This window comes from Oryzias latipes, chromosome 12, assembly GCF_053564925.1.
Source record: "Oryzias latipes strain Hd-rR chromosome 12, Olatipes_Hd-rR_3.1".
In the NCBI taxonomy this organism is placed as follows: domain Eukaryota; kingdom Metazoa; phylum Chordata; class Actinopteri; order Beloniformes; family Adrianichthyidae; genus Oryzias; species Oryzias latipes.
Window position 1 is genome coordinate 6,182,568 of NC_136248.1, and position 26,619 is coordinate 6,209,186.

At 40.4% G+C, this 26,619-nt stretch overlaps 1 protein-coding gene and 1 long non-coding RNA gene across 5 annotated transcripts; one reads left to right on the forward strand and one right to left on the reverse strand.

The window, feature by feature from the left end:
* Positions 1 to 66: 66 nt before the first annotated feature.
* Positions 67 to 7,904, reverse strand: LOC144996585 (uncharacterized). The gene is made up of 2 exons (XR_013659491.1): positions 7,753 to 7,904; positions 67 to 298 (listed from the first exon to the last, which is right to left on the reverse strand). It is a non-coding gene; the product is annotated as an uncharacterized LOC144996585 (long non-coding RNA).
* LOC101158371 (LIM/homeobox protein LMX-1.2-like) lies at positions 7,096 to 26,137 on the forward strand. 4 transcript variants are annotated; one of them, XM_078956185.1, is made up of 8 exons: positions 7,096 to 7,437; positions 7,850 to 8,036; positions 17,230 to 17,459; positions 18,143 to 18,267; positions 19,158 to 19,235; positions 21,072 to 21,138; positions 22,406 to 22,525; positions 24,286 to 26,137. In XM_078956185.1, exons 1-8 carry the CDS (start codon positions 7,305 to 7,307, stop codon positions 24,429 to 24,431), a joined length of 1,086 nt encoding a protein of 361 aa, XP_078812311.1. In that variant the 5' UTR covers positions 7,096 to 7,304; the 3' UTR covers positions 24,432 to 26,137. The 4 variants fall into 4 exon arrangements, with proteins under 4 accessions (XP_078812311.1, XP_023816900.1, XP_078812310.1 ...); XM_023961132.2 differs by having other exon boundaries at positions 7,144 to 7,437; positions 18,095 to 18,267; positions 24,289 to 26,137; XM_078956184.1 differs by having other exon boundaries at positions 7,144 to 7,437; positions 18,095 to 18,267; positions 22,406 to 22,495.
* Positions 26,138 to 26,619: the final 482 nt, after the last annotated feature.

Genomic DNA, 26,619 nt, shown 5'->3' on the forward strand with positions numbered 1-26,619 from the left:
CAGGTTTCATAATAAACACCTCCAATGACTCATGCCAATACAGGCTATGGCTAAAATAAAAACAGCTCTCGTTTGAATATTTTTATTCCTGCCACCAATGTGGAGCAGATCTGCAGCAAGAACGCAGTTCTAAAAATCACTTTCTGTGACTCTGCCAGCCGGTCGGTCTCTGTCTCCAGGGTCTGCAGCAAAGACTGCGGCCAAACTGCTGCTCTGGGCTGGAGATCAGAGAGGATCATGGAGCTTTTCCCTCCAGGGTGAGTCCCACGGTCATTTCCTTCCATTATCACTCCAGTTTCTAGAAAAAGAAGCGTTCTGGGCTTCAATTTTTTACAAGAATAATTCACAGTTGTAGCATTATGTGCACAAACTCCATTCTGCGTGTGTAGGTGTCCAACATGTGTGCAACTGCAGAAAGACTTTGTGCTGGTGCAACATCGATTTGTGCTCGAGTAAAAAACTGCAAAAACTTTTAGATCCACAGCTGTAGAAAGGTTTCGTGCTCTTTATTTTATCATGCATTTATTTGACATGAGTTCTTCTTGCAAAATAATCCAATTTACACATTTAAATGTGAAAGAAATCAACAAAAAACAATTCTCATTAAACTTGTTGTGCATTCAAAACCCCATCAACAAGAAATAAGTGATACACAGCAGCTCTAACAAGAAAAACTTCCAAACTCCAACTCTTTCTTCATCAGCCAGTCCATTTTCCTGCTGGTGAGTGACAGTTACATTTCCTACGTTATTGTAGGTCAACATTCAGTCCAGGATATTAATCTGTTAATTTGATTGATTTAATAACTGGTACGTATGAAGACAAGATAGAAAAAGGACCAGCTAGGACTCAACACCTCCCTGTGTAACTGGCAACTGGACTTTCTGACAGGGAGACCACAGGCTGTCCGTGTCGGCAAAAACACCCCCAGCACCACCACAATGAACACAGGGGTCCCCCAGGGATGTGTGCTGAGCCCCCTTCTCTTCACTCTGCAGTGCTGGGTCTCATCAACAGCAACGATGAGACCACCTACAGAAGCGAGGTGAGCAGGCTGGCTCTTTGGTGCAAAGACAACACTCTACTCTACTGAATGTGGAGAAGACAAAGAAGATGGTTGTGGACTTCAGGAGAACTCACACTCGGCACGCTCCACTGATCATCACTGGTGCTGCTGTGGAAAGGGTGAGCTGCACCAAGTTTTTGGGGTGCATATCTCAGAAGACCTGTCATGGAACCACAACACTGGCCAAGAAAGCCCAACAACACTTGTACTTCCTCCGCAAACTGAAGATAGCTAAAGCTCCTCCCCCCATCATGCAGACCTTCTTCAGTGTTGCCATCGTGAGCGTCCTGAACAGCTGCATCACCGTGTGGTACGGAGCATGGACTGTGACCTGCTGGAAGTCTCAGCAGCACATGGTGAAAACAGCTGAGAAGAGCATCGGTTTCCCTCTCACTGGCCTCTCAGACATTTATCACTCTCGCCTCACCTGCAAAGCCTTCAGGACTGCAGGGGACCCCTCACATCCATCCTAGAGACACTTCCTCCTGCTGCCATCAGGGAGGAGACTGCCAAGTCTCCAGGCCAGAACCAGCAGACTCAAGGACAGTTTCCTCCATCAGGCGATAAGAAACTCAACTCTCTCCCTACCCCATCCCCCGCTATACAAACTTAAACTGAAAAACGTTTCCACCTGCATCAGAACATCATCTTAACCAAAGACTGCCATCCTCCACTCGTGTACCTACTGTTTCTTAGCACTGTTGTCCCCTTAAACCATCTCATTGCCACTTTTACACTGACCTAGGTAGATCGCTGTTGGTCTGGTCGCTCATCACCGACCAGACCTACTTAAGGAGATCCAGAACCAGCATTCATTACCAGTTCGTTGCCCCTGATGGTGCATAACCTGGGCTCTCGTCTAGTTTTGCCATAGTGTTCATCTTCACGGCTAACGTTTGTATTGCCTCGCCTCCAGGACATTCTGACCACGAGTGGACACCTGAGTCACCGGACTACCTGACCCATAGAACCTCTCGAAACACCAAGAACCTCCAGCCTCGCCTCAAGCCATAACTACCTCAAGCTACTTCATCTGCTTCACTTCAGTCTCCAGCCATGTCAAGATATCAAGTCATTCTGTATTAATTAAAATCCTTTACTTACCATTCAACTCACCTGTGTTTTCCTTCCGGGTTCCAGCGTCTGGGTCTGTCTTGCCTAGCTTGCCATGACAGGCTTCTTTAAGACAAACTTTAGCTTCATCTGGACAAAAACAAGCGGTAAGAGGTGAACTTTCTCTCTCTGAATGGATGCTTTATTCAATCCATCGGAAAGATCAGCACATATATATCACTTTCCTTTGCCGCTGCAGTTGAGATCATCTCAGCCGGCTAAGTGGAGTGTTGTCACGGTAGCGCGACAACGTGCAGCAGCACATATAGTCAACAAATAGTCCGCTTTTTGTGGAAAAAAAAACGTACTAAAACCTGGTTAAAGATTTTTGTAAGTGACCCTGATATAAGCGGGATACTGGCCAAAACGCACTTTGCACACTGATAATCCACACATCACTGGCTATAATCTCTTGCGGATCACCTAAACCTTAGAAATGAGGCATAATGGATCAGGAAAACCACAAAGAAAATGTGATGAGTTGGCTCAAAACCATAATTCTTCTCAGTTTAATCATTAAAACAAGAGTTTCAAAACATAATGAATCTGAACTGAAAAATCTGAATTCTTATGTATAAATGTATTTCTCGAAGTCTCTTTGTTTTGACTTGAAATCAGACACAGTGGCTTTTTTCTCAAGGAGTTTTTGCAACCTGTTATCTCCACATTAAAATCTGTTTAATGTGTTCTTCTTCCACATCCTTCTTCTGCGCTGCTTTTTCAGAGCCCTGCCTGATGTCATGACAGTGTCTGAAGCAAAGCCATGAAACAGTTTTACCAGAGACGTCAGCTGCAGATCGTTTCCTATGAAACCACGTTGCATCTCTTTTTGGTTGTTTGACTCGTCAAAATAAGAGTCGTCAATGTGTGCTGCAGGTCTGATCAAAGACGCCATAAAGCTCTTTCATCCCTCTGAGGTCAGGCCTGAAAACACATTTACAGGCTGCCAGTGACATATTTTGGTGAAAAGGATCAAACATGTCATTTTTCCATGCTGTGGTTTCATTAACCGCACCAAAGCGCGCTTTTTGTTTGACTGTGAAGATGCCACACTGTCCCGCATGCTTAACTTTGATGGAATCAAACTGTTGAGGGCAACAGTGCAAAAAACCTTAATAGTGCATGTTACTGAAAAAGATTATCCAATCAAAGAAAGCAGCATCATGCAACTGCAGAGCAAAAGGTGGATGAAAATTCCAGCAGGAAAACTACTTTCATTAAGAAGGAGAAGGTCAGAGAAGGACCACAAAAGACCAGTGAACGCACATGAATGCACGTTTCAGGCTTCCGCGTTCAAAACTCTCGCGTTCACAAGCGGCTATCCATATTTTTACAATTCAGCCTCTACAAACAAAACGCCTAGCTACTGAACGTGCATCAAAAGTTAAAGCAGAAAAACTTTAACCAATCAGGGAGTCCGATTTGATGGTGATATATGGGCTACCTTTGAATTCATAGAAGTGCAAACCATCATGGAGGAGAAATTAATAATTGCAGTCTGGGTCCGGCCGGGATTCTATGACACCAAGTCTTCCACTCACGTTTCGGGATAGAGCTGTGAAAGAAAAAGCCTGGAGCGAGATCCACCGGATTTGCACCGCTCAGACATTTCACACCAAGCCTCTTCCAGCTCTAAATGGCAGACATGCGCTACTAAAATAGCAAAAGAAGATGAAGAAGAAGAAGCCCCTACGTGCTTGTTGAGTGTGAACACTACATGCACAAGAACCCGTGTTTGTTTCAACTTAAAGGCTTCTGGTTACATATTTACTGTCAATAAGATACCGGTAACTAGTTTAAGCAAAATATAAATAAAATAAATGTTTCCATCATCGTTGATGTTTCTGTTGACCATAGCGTGGTGATCGCTACGCCGGGCGGCTAGCTGGACGGCACAGAGGGCCGCCGTCTGCCGCCGGAGCGGCAGAGCTCTTTTGCTTGTTATGCCGGCGTCCGGGCGGATGGTTAGCCGAAAACAAATTCTGGAAGGGGAAACGTATCTTGTCACAACACCGGCAGACAGACAGCCGGGCAGGAAGCAAGCTCGGACCTCTTAATCTTATATTTTTCTTATTTTCAGCGACAGCTATAAAAAGATACCCTTGTTTTTGTTCTCCCCTCTCGAACTGATTTGGGTCACAGAGACATGGAAGTAATGGCGGTAAGTGGCCTTTGCAGCAGGAGTGAAGCTCATCATACCGGGAAAGACTGAATGAATGAGCCCCGACATGGAGACCTGATTACCGATGCTTCTGTAGAGCTTTTTAAAATGAATATATCGATCTCTAAACATCCTTGGAGTCTTCCACACATCGTAATGACACACACAGACAAAAATGTGAAGGTATCTGCTGTAAATCCAAGCTTTGCTCACATCCGTGTTTTTGAATGACTCATGGCGTGAGCTGGTTTGTGCTTTTTCACAAAAATGGAAACTGTGTATTTACACATTTTGCTAAGTGAAACTTGGCAAATCTAACAAAGTAGATGAGAAGATTTGCTTCATTTTCCATAAAATCAGGGCTAGCCAGAAAGGAGACCACCCGACAAGTAACTTCTTCCCGTTCATGCAGAAAAAAAAGTCCACCTCTAGGATTTTCTTCATTTTAAATACTTCTTGGTTCTGAAAAATTAATATTCTGTGGGAATGAATCACTATTGTGTAGGAACAAATTATTTTTGCTGTCACAACATTTGTAATTTGTGGGAACGATTTAATTATTTTTGTACTCTGTCAGGTCACGGGTTCCGTACTTTTGAACTTGTTGGACTAAAACACGTATTTAGCATCGTCAGCTCAAGCAGAGACACTGCCCCCTAGTGTTTGAAAGTCACTCATGTGAAACGGGAGCAATTGAAATCTCCAAAACCTCAGAGAAGTCAGTCACTTCCTGTGTTGACGGACGCCTCTCTCTGGTACACAAATGGACATAATATGGTTGAGATTTCGCTCTGAAGTTGTGATGCATTTATGAGCAGCCATTTTAGTGACATGAAATGTTCAGGAGTTTTCTGTCTGTTTTTTTATATATATTAAGAAAAAAAATACCAGTTTAAAAGCCAGGTGTACCCGCCTTCATTCACCAGTAACTGGGATAGGCTCCAGCAACCCTGTAATCCTGAATGAGATTTAGACGACAGATGGATAGAAATACCTGTTTTTATGTCAAGGCTTCTTTTTATTTTGTATTATTTATCTGTCACACTTCAATGGGCGGTCCGACATTTAACTGCAGCTGAAATCTGAGCCCTTTAGTTTGACTCTTCAGTCAACATCAACATGCTGCGTTCATCCATCTGGCTTCAGAACCCGCTGAATCCCTGCTGGAGCCAGTCCTGCTGCTGTTGGGTGTCACCACACACACACATTTATACCTAGGGACAATTTAGAGTCATCATTCAACCTATGAAGCGTGTTTCTGGACTGCGGGAGGAAGCCGGAGAAAACCCACACATGCATGAGAACATGCAAATTCCACACAGAAAGGACCCAGCTGGGATTCGTACCTTCTCACGGTGAGGCGAGAGTGCTAACCACTACACCATGATGCAGTCCCAACATACTCCATAAAATCCTAACAGTCTTTGGAGCACACAACCAGACTGCTGCTGAATGAAGAAGAGATTCTGCATCATCTCAATGGTGAGATGAACGAAAGATCAATCTAAATAATACTGATTAATGGTGAAGGGCATTGATGTTATCTGAGACGGGTTAACTTAAAGTCAAATGAAAACAGAAGAAAGTCACCTACATCACCTTAGTAAATGTGCTACTAAGAGTTTTAAAGCTGGAACATTGTAGCTGACACCTTTTCACAGTCCAGGCTCTCTGCAGACCGGCTGCAGTCATGAGGCCGTCAGGAGTGAATCAGAAGAGAAAAAAATGATCTTTGATTATTTTCCGAGAGTGCAGAAGACCATTTAATTTATTCCAAGCTCTTCTGCATATCTTTAAATCCACTTTTTTTTCTTACTGACAGCAACATTTTCACCATTCCTACACACCATCTGATTTGGATTTTCTTAAAAAAGCAACAGATTTTCTGCCTTTCAGAAAGTTGGCTGATGAAGAACATGATGCGTTTAGAAGAGCATGAGCTAAAGCGTTTATCAAACAATAAAAAATGGCCAGAATATTAAATAAAGCTCTAATCTCTTGTTTTGTGAGTTTGCACATATGTAAGCTGTTATAAGCTTTCCAACACCTCAATGTTAAAGTCCCACTCCCATCATCTTTTGATATCAGAAAACTGTTCCCAGTGGTCTTTTAATTGCGATTATGCTGTTTTTAGCCAAAATCAAAAACCCTGGTGTCGTTATGGGACATAAATTCTCCGGAAAAGCAGGAGTTCATCAGAAATTTTTCTCTGAGTTATGGGCAGGACCATTGGCAAGCCCGCCCCACTTCCCGTCACCCATTTGTTTACACTCTCTCCTCCTCGCAGCCATAACCTTACATTACCAGTGCAGCCAAAACTCTGGAGCTATCCAGCCGTTTTGAGCCCGATTCCAGCTCAACAAAGACGTCCTACAGGTGGAGCGGAGCGGGGAGCTTATGGGCCTCCCGGCGTATTTTCTATCACAAAATGCTCAGGAATGCAATTAAGCTTAATTTTTTTATATGCCCTCCATCATGAGAACATGTTAAAAACCCAATTGTCATTGGTCTTTTAACCCATTTAACAAAAAACTTAAAGTGTTGTATAAGCATTACTCCAAGGATAAACCAGTGAGGGGGTGTTAAACACCTGAATGATGAGGCAGGTGGAAACAAACTCATGTGCAGTGTGATCCATGTGGAAATATGGATATTTTACAATCCGCGCGTGCAGTGTGATTTTAAAAATAGAGGAGGTTGATTTGAAGGAAACACTGAGAGGGGACGCCTCCACTCGTGGAGGGAGGTCAGTCACACGACGATTCTCCGGTGAAAGCAGGGGGGTGGGTCTCAGCTTCATCACAGGCAGGCCGGCCGCGCCCGCCCGTCCGGTCTGCTTCTCCTCTGGACCCGCAGGTCTTTGTCAGAGGCTGCGGGAACTTGGCTCCTCCGAGCACCACCTCCTCCTCCTCCTCCTCAACGTTCATCCTTCTGCCTTTGCTCCACACTCTGGCCCGTCCTGGTATGGACACTGCAACAAGTGTGCTGCGTTCTGAGGCGCGCGGGTCAAAAGGCGGTCAGCCTCCCTGCGCGCGTGCAGGCAAGCTGGTTGACGTGCGCACGCAGGACAACTCCGCGTCTTTGCGCGTCTCCATCGGTGAGTTGACGTCGCTGAGCGGGCTGTTTGGAGCGGCCCGCCGCTCCCCTTAGTCACGTCTATCGAATTCTGATCGTTAATTTATCACTCCGCAGCGCTAGAATTTTTCTTTACATGTTTAAGCCATAAATATTTTTTAAAAACAGTCAGTTGGCCTGTATTAATGGGATTATGCAGAAAAGCTAAATAAGTATTGATCTGATAAAAAAAATTGTCAAAGGAACACATATTTGAACAATTCAGGACCTTTAGACGTAACTATTTAAAATTAAATCAAAATAATTTGAACATTTTCCCGCGTATCTTCCATGTTACCGTGCGCGTGGAGCTGCATTCTCATCTTGTGAAGTGTGTTTCTTTGTGCCCCCCCTCCGTCCCGTCTTGACCCATGCCTCCTCCCGGATGGCGGCAGGCGGCGGCGCTCCCCCGCGGGCCGTGTGTCAGGGCTGCCGCCGCGTCATCTGCGACCGTTTCCTGCTGTGGGTGAACGGCGCGTGCTGGCACGAGGAGTGCCTGCGGTGTGCCGCGTGCCGGCAGCCGCTCGCGACCACCTGCTACGTCAACGACAGCAAGCTGTACTGCAGGAGAGACTACCGCCGGTAAGACAGCCACGGCCGGAGGCGGCGGGCCTACGGCGGCCCGCAGGCCGGTGTCGGAGCTTTGACACTAAAAGAGCCATTTGCAGCGGTTTCTTACCGACCAAAACACACCGAGATCCCCACTACACCGTTTAAAAAAATACACTTAATATTTTTGTTGCCATTAATTCATAAAATGTTGTTTTAAGTATTATTAAAATTTAATTTGAAGTGTTTTTTATTTTTATATGTTATTTCTAACATTTATTTTATTTTAAACACCAGCACATAGAATTTTTTTTCAATTTTTTTTAAAAAAAGTCACCCTGTGTCGAATAACTCTTTTTTTTTTTAAAAAAAAGAATTAAAAAATAAAAAGCATTAGCGTTTTTCTTTGTAACCTAAGAGCCACAATAGAGGGACAAAAGAGCCGCAGGTTTCAGACCCCCGGTTTAGTTCAAAACCAACATTTATTGTTTAACCATCAGGGATCTTAAAATAACAAAAAGTAACAATAATCAAATTATATGACGAAACCATTTTTTCCCTTTTAATGTTTTATTTTAAAACTTACAATTATCTGAAATTGTTTCCTTTATCCCGAACTCTTATGGTTTGTTTTACAATTGTGGCGCGTGCGTAACCGGATGTCTTGTCAGAGCAGCTCAGGTGCGAATGATTAGGCTACATAACACAACACACCTGGCCCTGGTTATAGCAGGTTCCCTTTTCAATTTTTATGGCAGTAATTGTATTAAAACATATATTTCGCTTTAGTGGTTTGCTTATTTTTATTTATTTATTTATTTTACATTTACAATTTTTGTAGATTTTATTTTTCTTAGATTTTCTCAGGGTGAGGGGGCACTATTACATGGGTATGTCCTGTCGGAAATTTCAGGGTTATATTAACATTTTTAAGCATTTTAATAGTAATTCCGTTTACCTTCACCAAGATGACTGAATGTTACTAAAACACATATTTTTACCTGATATAGTTTATTTACTAAAATAACATATAGCCTCTTTGAATTCAGTTAAATTTGAGCTCAAACTGTTGCTAAAATAGGGTTTGGTTATGGGATGGTGGTGTTGAAAATGACCCCTCTGTAGGAGGCTGAGCGCTGCAGCCTGTTGCCCAGAGCTCTGGCACCACCACTAGGCTCCATCCTCCCCCTGTTTGGTGCTGCTGACATATCTGAGGGAGCCTTTGTTTGGCTTCACTGGGGAGTCCTGCTGTTTTGGGTCTGCTTGCATGTAATGTAGGGACCTGCAGCTTTTCCTTTCAGCACAGATTACCGGTATTTTCACATTATAGAACCCATTTAATAACCCACAGTGCTGGTTTTTAACACCATCCAAAAGCACTAAAATTGAAATGGTATTACGGTGTTTGAAAAAAATCCATTAGCCATTCAAATTAAATGGAAACACTTATTAGAAAAAAGGTTTAAATCATGATGCATCCTGCTGCTTGAAACATCTGTTTTATTCTCAATACCGTTTAAATATAGCTCAGTGATCTGTTGTCTTCAAAGCGTTTAAACTCTATCATGTTTAAAATGTTCACACAAAAAAATCCACAGTTAAAATTAACCCAAGATGGATTGTTTTAACTCAACTCAAAGGTAAAAAATAGACTAAAACAAAAATAAATTGGGTTAAAATGAAACCACTATAACCCCCCCCCCCAAAAATTAGTTGGCCTGTTGCTCCAAAAGTAACCCAAAATATATAAACATAAATAATCCAAGTGTTTTCAGACCTTAGAACTCCCTAAAATCAGCACGGATCTGTTGCTGTGGAGCCAATAAAGCATCTGGAATATCCTCCATGCACAATGTACAGCGTTGCAAGACTTGAGTTATTACTGTAGAAAATATATATTTCAAGTACTTGTTGACATGATGCCAAATTCACTGGTTAAAGATTTCTTAAACATGTTTGTGACCATTTTAATCCTCAAACAGGTGATGGTAACTGCAGTTTAAGATCTGGATAAACAGTAAAAATGACTCCAAAAAGGGGGAAAAATTATTAACACGCAATGAATACATTATATTTTTAATAATGATTATGTTATTAACATGTATCAAAATAGTGAGTTTTACTATTTTGGTAAAAAAAAAAAGCATCTGCCATTCTGAGACACATTCTACTGTTTGTGGTATTGAGTGAAACATAATCCAGTTTTGAATTAGCAGATGTACACGCAATGTTTAGTTTTATTATAAATGCAAACATTTGCCTAAATTATGACTGGTGTTGATGGAATTATAGTGCTGAATCTCTGGGGCTTTAACTCCTGTCAGTCTGGATCCAACAGCACATGATAGACTCCAGGTTCTCCGCTCTTATTCTGCTTTTATTGTGTTTTATCTGCTGCTCGATTGTCTTTGGGATGACAGACATCCGTCTTCCCATGTTCCTCCTTTGCCTTTGTGACACAGCCACACCCCTTCACGCCCGCTCAAAGCTGGACATTGATCCCAGACCCACGCACGCTCCACTGTCATTTGCTCGCTCGCCAAAGGCAAACTGTCTTTCGGAAGTCGTACATGTAAAGCAAGGAGAATATTTTACTACTGCAAAGACTTAAATGGCAACGTCCCAGCTATAGTCATGGAGAGTGTGCTACATAGTGTCTGAGATAGAGGGGGCTCCATAAGGGGCTCAGCAGCTTCTGCACACTATGGTTATTTGTCAGAGAATTCCAGGTCCACTTCTGCATCTTCAGCTTCCACCAATCAGAGGACTTTTCCAGCCCTGCTTTGAAACAAACTTCCAGAGCGAGCAGCAGGACCAGTAATGACTTTAGTTTTGATTTTGAAATCGTGTGTATCTAGAAATTTGAGAGAAAAAACATCAGATTTATCCTCAATTAAAATGTAGCAATAAAAAAATGATATTTCCTTTTACAGAGATTAATAAACATGTAATGTTATTAAACACATTTCATCCTTCCAATATGTGAATCACCTCTCTCACTGTAATACCTTATGGGGTCTCAGACTGATTCCTACCAACAATAGGATCCATCTCTTCATTGGATCCTCTGATAATATCCTGATCTCCCATGTTTCTCAGAACTCTGTTCCAGTCTTTGTTGTTTGGTGCTCATATTTGGGAAAATATTATCTTTATACCCAAACAGAGCCTGAACACATGGTATATTCTTTCTAATTATTTAGTTTCTGTAGACAAAGAAAATGTATATTTTGTTTTCTGGACTCTTCTCTGGGCTTTAGGTGGATCTTCTGCATAAAAATCACATCTTCTCTGATTTAATTCCATTTCAGACATTTTGGCTGGATTGCAATTTCCATTAACATTTGAATTTTTTAAATCCACTTGAGATTGCCAGACCCTTAAAGGCTTAGATTCCAAGCAAAAATTATGTTCCAAGCCCATAAATGAAAAACTTCCATCCAAACCACAAAAGTCAAACAGAAAAGATGAAGATTTCAAGGTTTGAAAAACAGACACGATGAAATAAAACAATAAAAAAAAGCGCCTAAACCTGTCATCTGAGTTGCTTCAGCCTGGAAAGATCAAAAAAAAAAAACACGTACAGAAAACATTTTGCTCTGCTTTTTTTCCCTCCATCCTGGATGACGGCTGATCGGGACCACAAAGACAGTCGCATTTATTATTTATTTGTGAGTGGCTTTTTCTTCCACACCATCATTCAGTGCTGCTGTGGGAATGGCTGTCTGTCTCTTATCTTTTGTTACACTGACAAAAAACACCTTCCTTCTCTATGTCAACTTGTTACTCATAGAAACACAAACAGTCGGAGTCCTTTCCTTTCAAATCCTCATTTCTCTTTAGCTTCCACAGCAAATGTGTCACCTGCCGACTGTCTCAGAAAACGATGAGCAAAGGTCTCGGAAGTTCAACCTGTCGACCTCTGTTGGATTTATTCAACCTTTTCCCTACCCAGATCACCTTAGTCCAGTGTTTTTCAACCAGTGTGCCGCGGCACACTAGTGTGCCGTGGGAGATGGCCAAGTGTGCCGTGGGAAATTGCCCTCATTAACTGATCTAAAAACATTTCCCATCTCCAGGATTTTAGCTCTCTGTTCATCCAAACAGGCCCTGATAAAACACTGAGGAGTTAGGAATATAAAAGATCGTAAAATACCTTTTCTTTGCGTTTATTTTATTTTATTAAAGACATTTTGATAAGAATGACGTACCGCGATTCAGCTGCACCTTCGGCTGTATTTTGGAAAAGTCCCGTGTTGGGGGGGTTAATCACATGTCATCGGTCTGACCAATCAGAAGTGCTTAAAGTCTTCACTTCCTTGTCCCGATTTAGCTCGTAAAGTCGCTCAGTTCTAACAGAAATACCAGCTAAAGCTCGTCTTTATCGGTGTAGCTTTCCACAGAATCCGGTATCAGACCGTGGAACAAGTGAACAAAACAATGAAGCTCCGAAAACCGATCTTCGGCCGTTTTATGCACTACATTTCCCATGATGCATTGGGTTGTGAGAGTGACAGCGCAAAAGGAGATCTGTTGTTAAACGTCTTGAAACTAACGAACACACAAACTGTTTTTAAATCTTCTAACTTAACTTTTATTGCATCTTTTAGAAAAAAAACAGCTGCAGTTTCCAGCTTTTTCTGTAACAATTATCTCAAAAATGCATGTGAGATTGTGCAGGGGCTGTAGATCAATACAGACTATGAGTTTCTCCTTTTTTTTTAATTTTTGGATGCTGGTGTGCCGCGGGATTTTTTTTAAGGTTAAAGTGTGCCGTGGCTCAGAAAAGGTTGAAAAACACTGCCTTAGTCTGCATCTTTTTATCCAACTCAACAGTCTCCTTAGACCCCATTTACTACATGTTTGAAACTGACGATAAGTACAGAAGTTTTCTTTCTGGAAAAAACAGAAAAATGTCAAAGAAAGTTGAACCAGAATAAAAAAAGTGAGGAAGGATCAGGTCAGAGAAGATAATCAGCGTTTTATAGGGTAGAGCTAAGAACACGTGGATGAGTTCCATGGGCAGACGGTCACAGAGAAAGTCGTGCCTTTTTAAAAAGGTTTACATCTTTGCTTGTTTTTGTTTATTTAGAAGATTTCTCGTAGCTTGAGCTAACAGATGAAGTGTAACTATAAGAGACCCTAGCCACGACACTGAAGCTTCCATAAAGTCTGATCCATGTTCAACCTGATTGGACTGAAATGAATCTGTTTAGCACATAGCCAGGGGTAAGCTGTCATCATTTAAACTCAGATTTCAGGATCACCGTGGCAACAAGTCGCTGATTTTTGTTGATGGGAGCGTTCTGAAGAAAATTTAAAATCTGGTAAATGTAAATTGATTTTCTCTGGACAGATTCTTTCCTCCTTGATTTGCATTTGGTTTTTAATTGTGAAACACCTGAAAGTAAACACAGTGTAGCGAGATTTTGAATGTTGTTACAAACATGTGGTTCAGTGAAACTGCACTGGTGGTCAATCCCTAATTCCCGCCTCACATCACAGTCTTAAGGTGACTTTTTTCATATTTGAAGGACCCGCCCCCTTCAGAGGGCCGTGTGCAGCTCTGGTTTATTACAGAGTTTGCGTCAAGATTTGTGGAAAACTTATCTCCCTTTTCTATCCCCCAGACTTTGGAGCTCTTGTGGGGGGTCTTCTCTCTGAGGAAGCTTTGACCCCTGGCTCTGGGTCCTTTACTTCCACTCTGCTCCGACAGCTTAACAAGCAAAAAGAGGAGCAGGATTAAGGCGGATTAGACGGCTGGGGAAGAAACGGAGCAGTAAAACAGACTTTTTGTATTTCTGCACTCTTCCCTTGTTTGTTCTCCCTCTTCAGGGAGCTGAATGATCTGAAGGAGGAGGCTGGTACAGTGGGCAGTGGCTTCGGGTAGCAGCTTGTTGGAGTTTTAATTAGTGTGAGTAATCAAAAGATGGTTGTGAATGAAGCAGGGGGGAATAAAAGCAGGCTTAAGAGAGTGGACTCTGCTGTTTGCTCAGCCAGAGCTCAAGAAGTCAGAGTAAAGCCTGGACTTCAGCAAAGGACAAAACATAAAACCCCTCGCTGTCAATCAGACACATTAGCTAGTCAGTTATCAAATCAAACTTTATTTAAAAAAGGTACTTATCCTACATTCTTTAGCTCCAAGCCCTTTACAAAAAAAAGTTCTATCTTGGTGGTGGTGAACAAGCAAAAATAGGTTATTTTAAGTCCTTTTAGGATGTTGAAAGAATGTTTTCAACTTATTTTTTTACTTTGTCAAGAGTTGTTTGCATTTATTGCCGCTTTGACGATCAGCAAATTATTCATCTGTTTCTGCAGGCAGTGATTTACTAACATTGCCTCTCTTAAAAAAATGTTCTTTCTTTAAAGCAAAAATAATTTGCCAACTGGCTAAGAAAAATGGTCTTGCCAAGAATTCTTATTTAAAAAAAATCTTCTAATCACTAAACCAAGATTTCTCAAAATGAGATTATTTTTCTTGCAGGACAGAAAATAATTTTGCAACAAGTGTCTTTTAGTTTCTTGAGATTTTGGTTTTGCAGTGCGCTTACCTGAAATCAGTTACTAAAGACTCATTTCACAAATTTGATTCACAGATTCACTTCTTAACTATGAAAAAAGGACATCTTTAAAACAATCCGACTTTTTTTATGTAAAGAAGAAAGAGGTGCATGGATTTGATGTAAAACACAAACTGCTTTAGAATGAAATGATAAAAAAAACTGTTGAGACGAAGTCCCTGATTTCAAATGAATCATTAATAATGATTCTCAATAATTATTAAATTATCGTGGCTCAAATTAGACAAAAAAGGCTGCAGGGCAGGTTTGCAGACATTTTAATATTTTAATGCAAAACCTTCCAGGGTGATGGACGTTGTTGTTCATTTTTAAAGGAGCCTTTCTGCAGTACATTGTGATATTTACTGGCTACACCTCAGTGAGGCTCCTCCAGGAGTTTGTGCTTCACATTTCTTTACCAGAGCCCATGCAGTGTGTCCACAGTCACTGATGTCCACTGTGATGCCAGCCATATGTTGTTTTTTTCCGTCTCCTTTTCCCAAAGTCATTGTGTAACCTTAAGCTTTGAACAGACAGGCAAGGAGCAGAAACACAAGAAGTGCAAAAGATGGAAAGCAGCTGAACACTGGTCTGTGTTATCATTCAGAAAGAGGAGTGCAGCTGTCCAAACACTGAGCCCTCTTTCCCCTTCTTACGGTTGCCTCTCTCCTTATAGCATGACCATCAGCTTCCAGCACGCTTACAGGAACAGACAGGCACACTGTAGACCTTCAAACTCAAAGGAGTGAGCACGGGATGGGTCATTTTTTAGCTCCTAACATCCCAAAGCTTAAGAGGTTTGAGGATTTTCTGGGTGGTGTACACTTTTGATGTTAAAAACGATTTTTGGTGTCGGACAGTTGCGTGGGGCTTACAGCTTTCAGCTTGTGCTTCTCTCCTTGTAAAAATGACACAAAAGATCATCTGTTTCCTTCTTATTCCTGTAAACTGCTCACTTTCTTTGATTGCAGAGGTTTAGAACTTAGTTCCTGTCTGATGTGCCCTTTATGTGCAAATGGTCCTTTAAAGAAAAGTTCAGTTTTAATTGGACTGAAATGTATCTGATAGCTTTATGTTTACCCCTAGCAAAATGTACTGTATTTTGCTAAGTATACTTGAGTATAAGGATAGAAAATATATACTATATAGAACAGGAAGAACATCAGTTCATCCAGATCTCACACTGTCACCCACAGACAACCACAGCCTCTCTTACCATCACCTTAGTGTTTCAGAGCAGAGGAATAAGCTGCTCGGGGTCCCCTTCCTTCTCTAATGCTTGCATTTATGGAAAAAAAGCTTTGGCGCTGTGAGGAGGTGGTTTTTGAGGAGTATTGTAATTGACATTTTGCAAAACTGCAACGGAAACATTTTTTTTTTTAAATTAAATCAGTCATGAGACCAACAACTGGGTACCACGCTGCACAGTGGGCGTCACAAGAGGTCCCACAGCATCACTCAGCTCATCTAAAGTTAAGTTGGTCATGTGGAATTGTTGGATCCACAGCTCCTCTGTAAAATCATCAACCACCATCTCCTAAAATGGCTTCATCTGTAGCCGCTCCCACGTGTAGGGACCTCATGGCCTTAATAAGACGCAGACGTCTCTTTTGATAGATGATGATGAGCGCTAGTGCCGTGGCAGAAATTTTAACGCATCTGCTGTAAATTAAAGTATTGTTCACATCTGTCGCCGTATTTTTGAATCACGTAACGTGTGAATTGGTTTGTGTTTATTCGATTTAATGGAAACAGTGTAATTGCGTATTTGTGTTATTTATTTCTAGAATTTCAATAAAGTTTTGCGCTTATGGATAATGGAAACGCAGGCCCAGAAAGTGGTCGCTTGAATGCGTGTCACCGAGGGCGGTGTGAAAGTAGCTTAAGAGATAACAGTGGATACTAGAGATGCAAAGACACAACTTACTCATGGTTCAATGGTTACCTCGATACTTGGGTCACAGGTTCTATGTGTGTTGTTCCAAAGACGAACAAAAAGAACTTGTCTGCTTCACAAACTAAAAGGTGCTGCATTTCCAGAACAAAATGCAGGGTTGAATGCTATATTGCTGAAGGAAAATGAAACTTAAAGGGTTATAATTGACAAAAGAAAAAAATAAAGACACGATCAAAGTAATCAAAATAAAGTGAAAACAGCACAATAACAAAAAAGATGTGTTTGGGAAAAATGCCAGTGCCGGATCTCGAACCAGCGAGCTTCTGCACCAAAGATTCCCCATGTATTTCAGTCGAGACAAAAACCCTGGAATATCTTGAAAAGTTTAGGGATTTGAAGGATCAAAAGTCATAGCTGGTAAAAGCTGAAAGAGTCGATCATTTTAATAGTTAAATGGTTAAAATATCTGAAAAATTGTAGAAGGAGTTAAGCGCCCAAAAATGGCGGAAGACACTATAGTAAAGAAAAGATTCTTTAAAAACTGGTTTTCTGTCTGTGTGATTGCTTTACAATGAATTAATTATTAGGAATTTCAAAGTGAGCAAGACACACGTCTATGTGTTAAACTCCAAATCCTACTCCCTATGCTTCACCAACATCAGTGGCATAGGGAGGGTATACTGTTGGTCAGTTTCCTTCACATTAGAAAAGTGTACTGTTCAACATGTTGGGATAATTTGAGCAATTTTTCCTTTTCTCTTCTTCTCAGGTTGTTTTCAGCGAAGTGCAGTGGCTGTCTGGAGAGAATAGCGGCCACAGACTTGGTAATACGAGCTCTGGAGAGAGTTTACCATCTAAGCTGCTTCTGCTGTTGCATCTGTGAGCACCAACTGTGCAAAGGAGATGAGTTTGTTCTAAAGGAGGGTCAGCTGTTCTGCAAGAAAGACTATGACAAGGAGAGGAACCTCAGCAGCACCGGTGGAGACAACTCAGACTCAGGTTGGACTACAGATGAGTTATCTGAAAGACTTTTTTGGGCGGCCGTGGTGCAGCGGTAGGGCGGTCGACCCATGGTCGTATGATTGCAGGTTCGATTCCCGCCTTGCACGCCCATGTGTCGAAGTGTCCTTGGGCAAGACACTGAACCCCACCTTGCCTCTGGTGGGAGGTTGGCACCAGTGTTCGGCAGCGGAGCCGCCGCCAGTGTGTGAATGTGTGTGTGCATGGGTGAATGGGACTGTGACTGTAAAGCGCTTTGGGCCTTCATAAGAAGGTAGAAAGCGCTATATAAGTATACGCCATTTACCATTTTACCATTTTTTGATCTATTGTAAAAGCATTCCCGGTGGTCTTTTAATCATGACTATGCAGTTTTTAGACAAAATCCGAATTCCTGTGTCATTTTCTGGGACATCATTTCTGAGTTATGGTTGGCAAATACTCAGAAATGTCATTTTAATGTTAATTTTCTTTTTATATGTCCTCTGTCATCAGAAAAATGCCACAAGATGTTAAAAACACCAAAAACATAATTTTCACCAGAGTAGGTCTTTAAAGAAAATAAAATAGCAATTTTATCAAATGGAAATTTCAAAGAGAACAATGTGGAAATATTGTTTTGTGTCTCATCACAGATAAAAGTCGAGATGATTTTGAAGCAGAATCTGAACATTTTGTCACAGCGGTGAAAGGGAGTGATGACAACAAAGACCCTTTCCGACCCAAACGGCCTCGGACCATTCTCACCACCCAGCAGAGGAGAACCTTTAAGGCCTCATTCGAGGTCTCCTCCAAACCATGCAGAAAGGTAAGCTGAGATCCCAAAGGTAACTCTTTGGACATTTGACTCTGGAACCGGGAACATGAGAGCTGCACCTTTAGTCAATCAGAATCTGGACTCCTGTAATACAGATGGACAAGTCATCCAACGTTTTTATTTTTATTCTGCAGTCATGAGTACAAGGCAGGTGAGCATCTCTGCTGATCGCTGCAGAGGAAAACTCTGAGCAGGAATTATGATAGCTCATTTGTGGAACCCCGGTATTTTTCTGCAGAGCCCTTTCAGAAATACTTGTGCAAATGTAATAGTAATGTGAAGACATTACAGAAAATTTTTACTTTTTACAACTGTTAGTCTACGGTATTTTTTCTGTTGTCTTGGTATAAAACATCTCAATTTTAATATTTGAAGTAACATCAATCCATTCAAAGTAAGGTCTGCGATGAAATGCTGCACACACGGGGTGTGTACGGGATTTGTAAGTGGTCGTGGGATGTCCACACAAGCTATACTCTGATTATCTAATTTCCTCACTTCTAACAGTCAGGCTGCAGGACATGGAGAGCGCTCTTATCATGTGAACAGCAACAGGCTCCTTGTGCGGGGTGAAAAAATGAAGAAGAAAAAAACTATGATGTACAAATCTTACCTACTCACCCTTCTTTTGTGTTGTATAAGTGATTTCTACAAACTCTCAGCCGGATTGTGCCTTTAGAAAAAAATGTGCATAAATCAAATCATAAGTCACTCTATGGACTCACCGAGCGGTTTGCCCATTTTTCACCCACAAACAGCCCGTATGCACCTGTACAGTTGTGTGAGGCTCTGTGCAGTTGTAACTAAGCAGCATAAGCAACACTAACCACAAAGGACTTAACATTGTAACTGATTGTCTGTCTGTTTTTCATAATTTGCAGGTGAGAGAGACTTTGGCTGCAGAGACGGGTCTAAGTGTTCGTGTGGTCCAGGTGTGGTTCCAGAACCAGAGAGCTAAGGTTTGCCCAATTCCTCCATCAGAATCCCACTCTACATCTACACTTAAAGCAAATCTGGTTATGCAAATACAGCCAGCACAAAACATTGCTAACAATCACATACATTTGGAATATTATTTATTATGATATTTATCATTTCAGTCATCAAAACAATGGATTATTTGATTTTTTAAATTGATTTGAAATGGTTTATTTCAAGCAATCATGGAATAATGCACAAAACAATACAATAAGCATTCATACGTTCATTCAAAGACGTCTCAAACTTAGGATAATTAGATATTAAATCAAAGATGATTTGAAGACAAAATTCATGCTCCTCTCTCTCTCCTCAAAAACAGTTCGATCACCGTGTCCTGTAGATTATGGCTCTTCAGTTCCATCCAGAAGTCCTTTATATTCCATCCAGGCCAGTGCTGAGAGCCCAGTCCGTCCACTTGTGTTTCTGCTGAGGTTTGAATTCGCTTTAGAGCCGAAAATGTCCGCTAGACAGACGCAGTGGACACGGGATGGTCAACAACAAACACACAAATCTGTGCGGCTGCTTCCTGTCTCACTCAGATTTTTCTAATATAGGAGGTCCAGGAGATCAGTGGGAGATTTTCCTGCAAAATCCTCCGTGGCGTACATTACAGTCATCTCTGTTTTTAACCGAGACAGATCAAAAAGGGCTCCATGGTTCTGTGGACAAGGCTGCATGTGACTTCCTGAAACGTCTGTCCAATCAGAAGGTCTGAATACTGTGGCGGTGCCTAAGCCTGCTAGAAGGCCCTGCTCACACTAACTAAAAATCTGGTTGGTTAAAAGAAATGAATGACTGACATTGATTTCCCATCACAGGACCTTCCGAACGGAGATTGAAGGGCTAGACCCTGTCTGCCAACAAAGGACAGCTGAAATGCGATTGGTTGAATGCTCAAATATGAAAATATGTTTGTCTGGAAGCAGCATAACCATAATAAACACAATAAAAGAGAATGGACAGACCATTTGGACTGATTTATTGAGTATGCACGGACAAAATACAATTAACAAATGATTCAGAACATTTTTTAAGGCCCTGACAGCCCACCACTGACAAACGTTTATTGCATCTAATTGGTCCGTTTATGTCTAAAATAACTAGCACTACAGAAAAAATGTTTTAAAAAAATAGGATTAACAAGAACATGTTAAAAAAGCGATCAGATCAATGGCTGTTCTGACACATAATATTTACTGAGTAACAGCTGTTTATATCTCAATAGAAGTCTTTGGGATTTTGGCTTCTTGGATCCAGCAGGTACTTCCTGTTTGGAACACCAGGAGGGAGGGTCACTCAGTCCGGTTTTCATATACAGTCAATGGTCTGGACATCCTGTAAACTTTCTGATTGGATAATTTTTTTATCTATTCTGTCGCTACAAATTAAATGGAACTGAATCCTCAGTTCTGCATTCATGGTGGCATTGAGCAAATAAGCAAACCTAACTAAATAAAATGAACAGAAGTTCTGTATGTTGAACAATGGTATATAGTTTACATATGTTGGATAAAAACACGTTTTTTTACAGCTACTGGTCTTTGTTCTATTGGCTGCTGTGTTTGTTCTTTCTAGACCTTCTTTACAAAGTGATTAATTTCCAGGAAGTGCAAAAAAAAATGTTTAAGTCTTTGAAGGATCCACCTAAAGAAGAACTGTGGTTTACGTCTTTCTTCTTCATCTGAGTGTTTTAGATATTTGGTTTTAAGAAAGCTGACAAGTGAGCAGTCCTGTATGTTTGCTGTGCTGTCACAGCCTCCACAGTCGCTGCCTCCTATTCACACAAAGACGGTCCTGTGTTTATTTACCTACAGATGAAGAAGCTTGCCCGCAGACAGCAGCAACAGCAGGAGCAACATGCCAGCCAAAGGCTCCGCCAAGGTGAGGATTTAACCGTGCAGGCTCTGCTGCGACAAAAAGAAAAGGGAAAAAACGGTTTGATGCGCTTCCAAAGTTTTAAGTGTATCCACATAACGGAAGCAGCAACGATCGCTGCTGGGTTCCCCATGAATTATTTGAAAAAAACAGCTTGAAATATCACAAGAAATCTGGGCAGAGTAAACAAGAGGACAGTCAGTCATTAAACAGTTTTGTAGGGTTTAGAACGAGCCCCATGCTTTGAAGCCAGAGCAGCATGTCTGCTGTAAGTATGAGATTTTCCCATGGCAAAGCCACAAGAAAGCAGAGCCTGGCTGCTGTCTGGAGCATGTTTCCCTGTGGGCTTATTGTCACTGCGGTCTCCCAGCAAGTTATGGGCAGACAGTTTAAATAAGTGCCTCACTGCTTTGGCAAAGGCTGCCTCTAACTGCTCAGAGGCTTCCAGTGAGTCAATATTGGCAGAGCAGCAGGGTTTATTATTGTAAAAACTACTGCTGATAAGCAAATGAGCTGAGCAAACCGGCAAGCAGAGATTGTTTGAAGTAAATGTTAGAATTCAAAGCAGCCTCATGAGTGAAACGTCCAACAGTGAGTTCAAAGTTCCTATAAAAATTCTAGATGTCATGGAGTTTATCATGTATACCAGGTTGATTGAATGGATGATGTTAGTAATTCTTTATATTTTAATAGTCTAAAGGAGCTTAGTAAAAAATGTAGATAAAGTATTGGTTATTATAAACAATCAGGCAAAGAAAATGGCAAAAACCTCTATGATCCATGCTTTACTATGTACCATCCTACTTTGGGCCAAAGGATAAAGGATATCACCTCAAAGTAAATATTGTCATTGATGTTTGTATAAATCAGAGGAGATTCTTTAAAGAAAATTGAGATGGTTCTCAAAAGAAAAACTCAAAAAGTGCAAAATGTAAAAATACATAAACAAACAGCAGTTAAAAAGGATGAAGAGAATTCTGTTCTACAACTGAAACTATGGAAACCTAAAAAACGTTCTAACCAGTTTGATCCTCTATGCTCGGGCTCTTCAACCTTTGGGCCAGTGTTTTACAAACCATACAAGTCAAACGTGGTATTTTCTATCAATATGACTTTGATGCATCAAAGTTTCCCTGTGCCCACAGGCTGTTTGTGCATGTGTTGGTGTGTGTGTCTGCATACAGTATGTGGGTTTGTGTCAAGCGTGTCTTTTCTGGCTCGAGAACACCAACAGGTTCATTCCCTCCTGTCTTTGTGTAACCGACTCCTACAGAAATGATCTCCGGCTGCATGAAAGGTCTGCTCAGCTCGTACTCTGGACCTCTACCTTCAAACCCGCAGCATCTACTGATGGTGGAGCCAAGCAAGTACAACCCTGTCCCCTTTGAGCAAGGTCTCACTCTTTCGCTCTTCTTTGGTTTTATTGAAAATTTGTATTGCTGATTGCTAAATCTGTCACTAATTAACCATCCATTTCTGCAGAAAGTAAGTCATTCAGTTCAGTTTGCCAGAGTTACGTAAATCTTCGATCAATGTCAAATTGTTGTTTTCATTCTTTAATGCTGGACTTATTTTTTATGAAGTGTGAAAATGTCCATGTGTGTCTGAGAAAAGTGTAGAAAGTGTGTAGTGGGGGGCTTACAGCCTGAAAACAATGTAGTCCTACTTTGAGATTTCCCCCTATTACGGGTTATTTTTTTTATGTAAGTCCAGTGATGAATGAGGGATCACTGGATAGTTAAATGTTTAATTGTTTAAATGTATATCTGCAACTTGCATAAACGTTTTAATGGGCAAGTATGAACTAAATCCTGACATAACTTATAATAAAGAAGCTGCAGCTCAATTCGTGTTAATTCTGCCAGCTAACCCAAACAGGTGATATAAAAACTAAGTTAAAATGGACTAAAAACATATACGACAAAAAGTCAAGACAAATGACAGAGCAGTGCTAAACCCAGGTAAAACAAATAAAAATGAAAATATATAATTATGCTAATACTTGTAAAAATTATAATAGATTTATATGTAAATTATTATATTACTAAAACTACTGGTATGGTATATGTAAGGGTTAATGGCCGACGAAGTATGCATTATCACTTTTTAACGCACGCCGTGGAAGCCTGAAAGGTTGATAATACAAAATTCGAAGGCCAATAACCCGCTTATACCATGGTCACTTACAAAAAAAAAAAAATAGTAACTAGTTTTTAGTCCTTAATTCTTGTTTTTTCCCCGATTTGGATCGCTTTTGACACAAAAAGTAGACTATTTGTCACGTTGCGCCGCACCACATAACAAATAGTCCGCATCGGGCCGCACCACCGCTGCAGTCAAGATTCGGCGATATAAAGCGATATATATATATATATATATGCTGATCTTTCCGATGGCTTGAATAAAACATCAGTTCAGAGAGAAAGTTCACCTCTTACCACTTGTTTTTGTCCAGATGATGAAGTTAAAGTTTGTTTTAAAGAAGCCGGCGCAGTGATACAAAACATTTAGGCTAGGTGACCGGAACTTCTTTTTTCACTGTGCGGTTATCCTGTGGTATATCACTTTTTAATGCACACCCAGCAGCCAATCAGAATCGAGTATTTACCCGGACCATGGTATTATAATAATAGTTGTAAATATTTCATAAATTATGTCAAACAAGTACATATCAAACTTTGCATATCAAAACAGACTTGATCATAAGTCAATATGGGTGCTAGTTAAACTGTTTTGCTCAAGTTTATTTTACCTTTTATAAATCAAAATGTTTTGAAATGTTTAAAAAGTTGAGTTTTTTTTCTTTATCTCCATCAGTTTAATGTTTTACAAACGGTATCGTGTTGGGTGAAATAAAACACAAAACATCTGTTTAAAGGTCATGGTTGTTAGTTCTCGGATCCTTCTGTTACTTCCAAAGAAAGACGACTGGTTGTGAAGGCAGGAAATGGAACTTAAACTGAGCTGAACCTCGAAGAAATGTGGAAGCAAAACCAATGTCCAAGGAACTTCTGAGAATTCATAGAGGAAAACTTCAAACCAGTGATAAGGATAGAACATCAAGAAAGAAACCAAAAAATAACTGAAAAGAAATCAAGCATTGATTTTACAAAAGGTTCTAAATCTTCAAGACTTCTTGTGTTTGTCTACCAGCAGCTGACTTGATTTTTGATGAGGTGGACAGAGGAAGCTCTCTGAAGACTCTGACGGACGTTTGTGATGCAGACCTCCTGCAGGGACGGAGTGGGAACCCCATCAACGGCCTTTACTCCATGCAGAGCTTTTATTTAGTTTCCTGACTGTTTTCAGCCGTGAGGCTTTTCTGTCAGTCCACCAGCAATCAGACAAAGTTCACCAAACCAGACGGACGTCTGCCAGTGTCTGAGTTTCTTTCTAAGGAATAGTTGTTTATCAGAAAACATTTTCTAGATATGTGACTTTTTTTTTTTTTTTACTAACCACCAAGCATTTTGTAGCAGAATGTGAACAAGTTAACGTTTGTTGTCTATTTTTGCCGGTTGAAAAGGCATTTATTTATTTATCACTATTTACAGTGAACAGTTATTTTCATCTAAAGCAAACAAGTTCCTCTTTTTTCTTAAATGAAAACGTTCTTTTACAATGTTTTAAAAGTTTATTTATCTATGTTATTGTCATAATGTTTATTTATTTGTTATAGTATTGCCACAAAATATAAGGAAGATGTTGAAGCTTTTAAAATCTGATGTTTGATGTTTTTGTCTTTAAAATAAATCACATCAGGAAATTTTTTCTTGTTTATTCTTCTTTAGGATTGTTTTTTTGCCTCCTTCTTTTTGCACATGTTTCATCCTTCAAACAGCTACGGTGGCCCTGAAGGGCAAATCTCACCGACAAATCACTCAATGCAAAAACATATTAAAGATCACAAAAACAATTAAAAAATCAAAACAGATATACAGAGAAGCACTATGTTTTAGAAAATAAAAACACAATTTCAGAAACTAAACAAATTTCCAAAAAAATTAACAAAATAAAAATGATCAATTTTACATTTTGGAAAACAAAAGTAATTTTCAGAGATGAAATGATAAGAAATGCAATGCTACTATGGGACATTACTGATTGGATGAGGATGTAAGAGCTTTTTCAATGTCTGCATATTTATAAAAGTTTTATGATTCATACCTAGCAGATTCAGTATTGCTTCATGCACAATAACTTTCACTTGAAATGATGGACAAACGTCAACATCCTGTCAGAGATGTCCTGTAGTTCCTGCCTTTACTGTTTTCTTATTGTTTCATTTTCTTAACATTTCATTTTGACCCCCGAAAATGTATTTTGTTTTCCGAACTATTTCATTTTTATTTTGTTTCTTTTTTTGAGTTGTTTTTCTGTTCCAGGATTTTAATTTTAATTTCTAATATGCAATGTTTTTTTTATTGTTTATTTTTTTCATTGTTGTTGTGATCTTTAATATGTTTTTGCATCAAGTGACTGTTGGTGATTTGCACTTCAGGGCCACCGTACTATGGTTGCAGTGTTGCAGCAGGGCAACAGTATCGTCTGAGATTTGTATGAACGATGTTTGGAAGCTGCTTCTTTGAATAGGTCGGGCTGTAAATGAACAGTCACCATACATGGTGTGTGTGTGTTTTTTAAAAGCAGTCCTCCTCTCATATAGTCTCTGATAAATACCGCTGTTTAGGTCTGCACAATAAATCGCAAGTTTATTGTTATTGCGATATCAAGCTGTGCAAAATGCATAGTGCAAAAGATGTCGAAAATTGCAATAAATGGTTACCTTAAATGTGGTAAAACAATCAGAAGTTTGAAGTATTTAACAAATCAAATAAATCCCATTTAAGCATTTGACCAATCGGAGGACGCCTTAACGTTGTTTACCAATCAGATGGAGCTCTTTTATGTTAGATGTTTGCCTCCCATGTAGACGAAGGTCATTTGGAATGTAATTTAAGTTATGTTTACTTCTATTTAAATTAAACTATTGCAGTGAAATGGAAATTATGTTTTTGGTTGTTTTGCTATTAGTTCATGTGCCGCTGGTTTTGTGGTCATTGCAATATTGATCACTAATATTGCAAGTTTTCTTCTTATCGAGCAGCCTACCGCTATAGTCTTCATGTGTAATTAAAGGACATGAACCAAACCCACACTTATAACCTTTTAGACGGCACTGACGTCCTCCTCCTTTATTGGGCGGCCGTGGTGCAGCGGTATCCTAAGGTTGCAGGTTTGATTCCGGCCTTGCCTGCCCAAGCGTCGAAGGCAAGACACTGAACCCTACCTTGCATCTGGTGGAAGGATGGCGGCAGTGGAGCGGCCATCAATGAATGGGTGAATGGGTTTGTGACTGTAAAGCCCTTTTGGCCTTCTAGGAAGGTAGAAAAGCGCCATACAAGTATCTGCCATTTCATTTTAACCAGAAATGCACTTGTGTTTGTCAAAACGCATACATTTACAAGCTTTATTTGGTTTTACTAA

Excerpts from the sequence above, each read along its gene's own strand:
- LOC101158371 (XM_023961131.2), top strand. The coding sequence starts at position 7,305 with ATGGACACTGCAACAAGTGTGCTGCGTTCTGAGGCGCGCGGGTCAAAA. Across the intron at positions 17,460-18,094 it reads TGGAGACAACTCAGACTCAG|ATAAAAGTCGAGATGATTTT; the intron begins GTTGGACTACAG and ends GTCTCATCACAG. Across the intron at positions 22,526-24,285 it reads CCCTGTCCCCTTTGAGCAAG|CAGCTGACTTGATTTTTGAT; the intron begins GTCTCACTCTTT and ends TTTGTCTACCAG.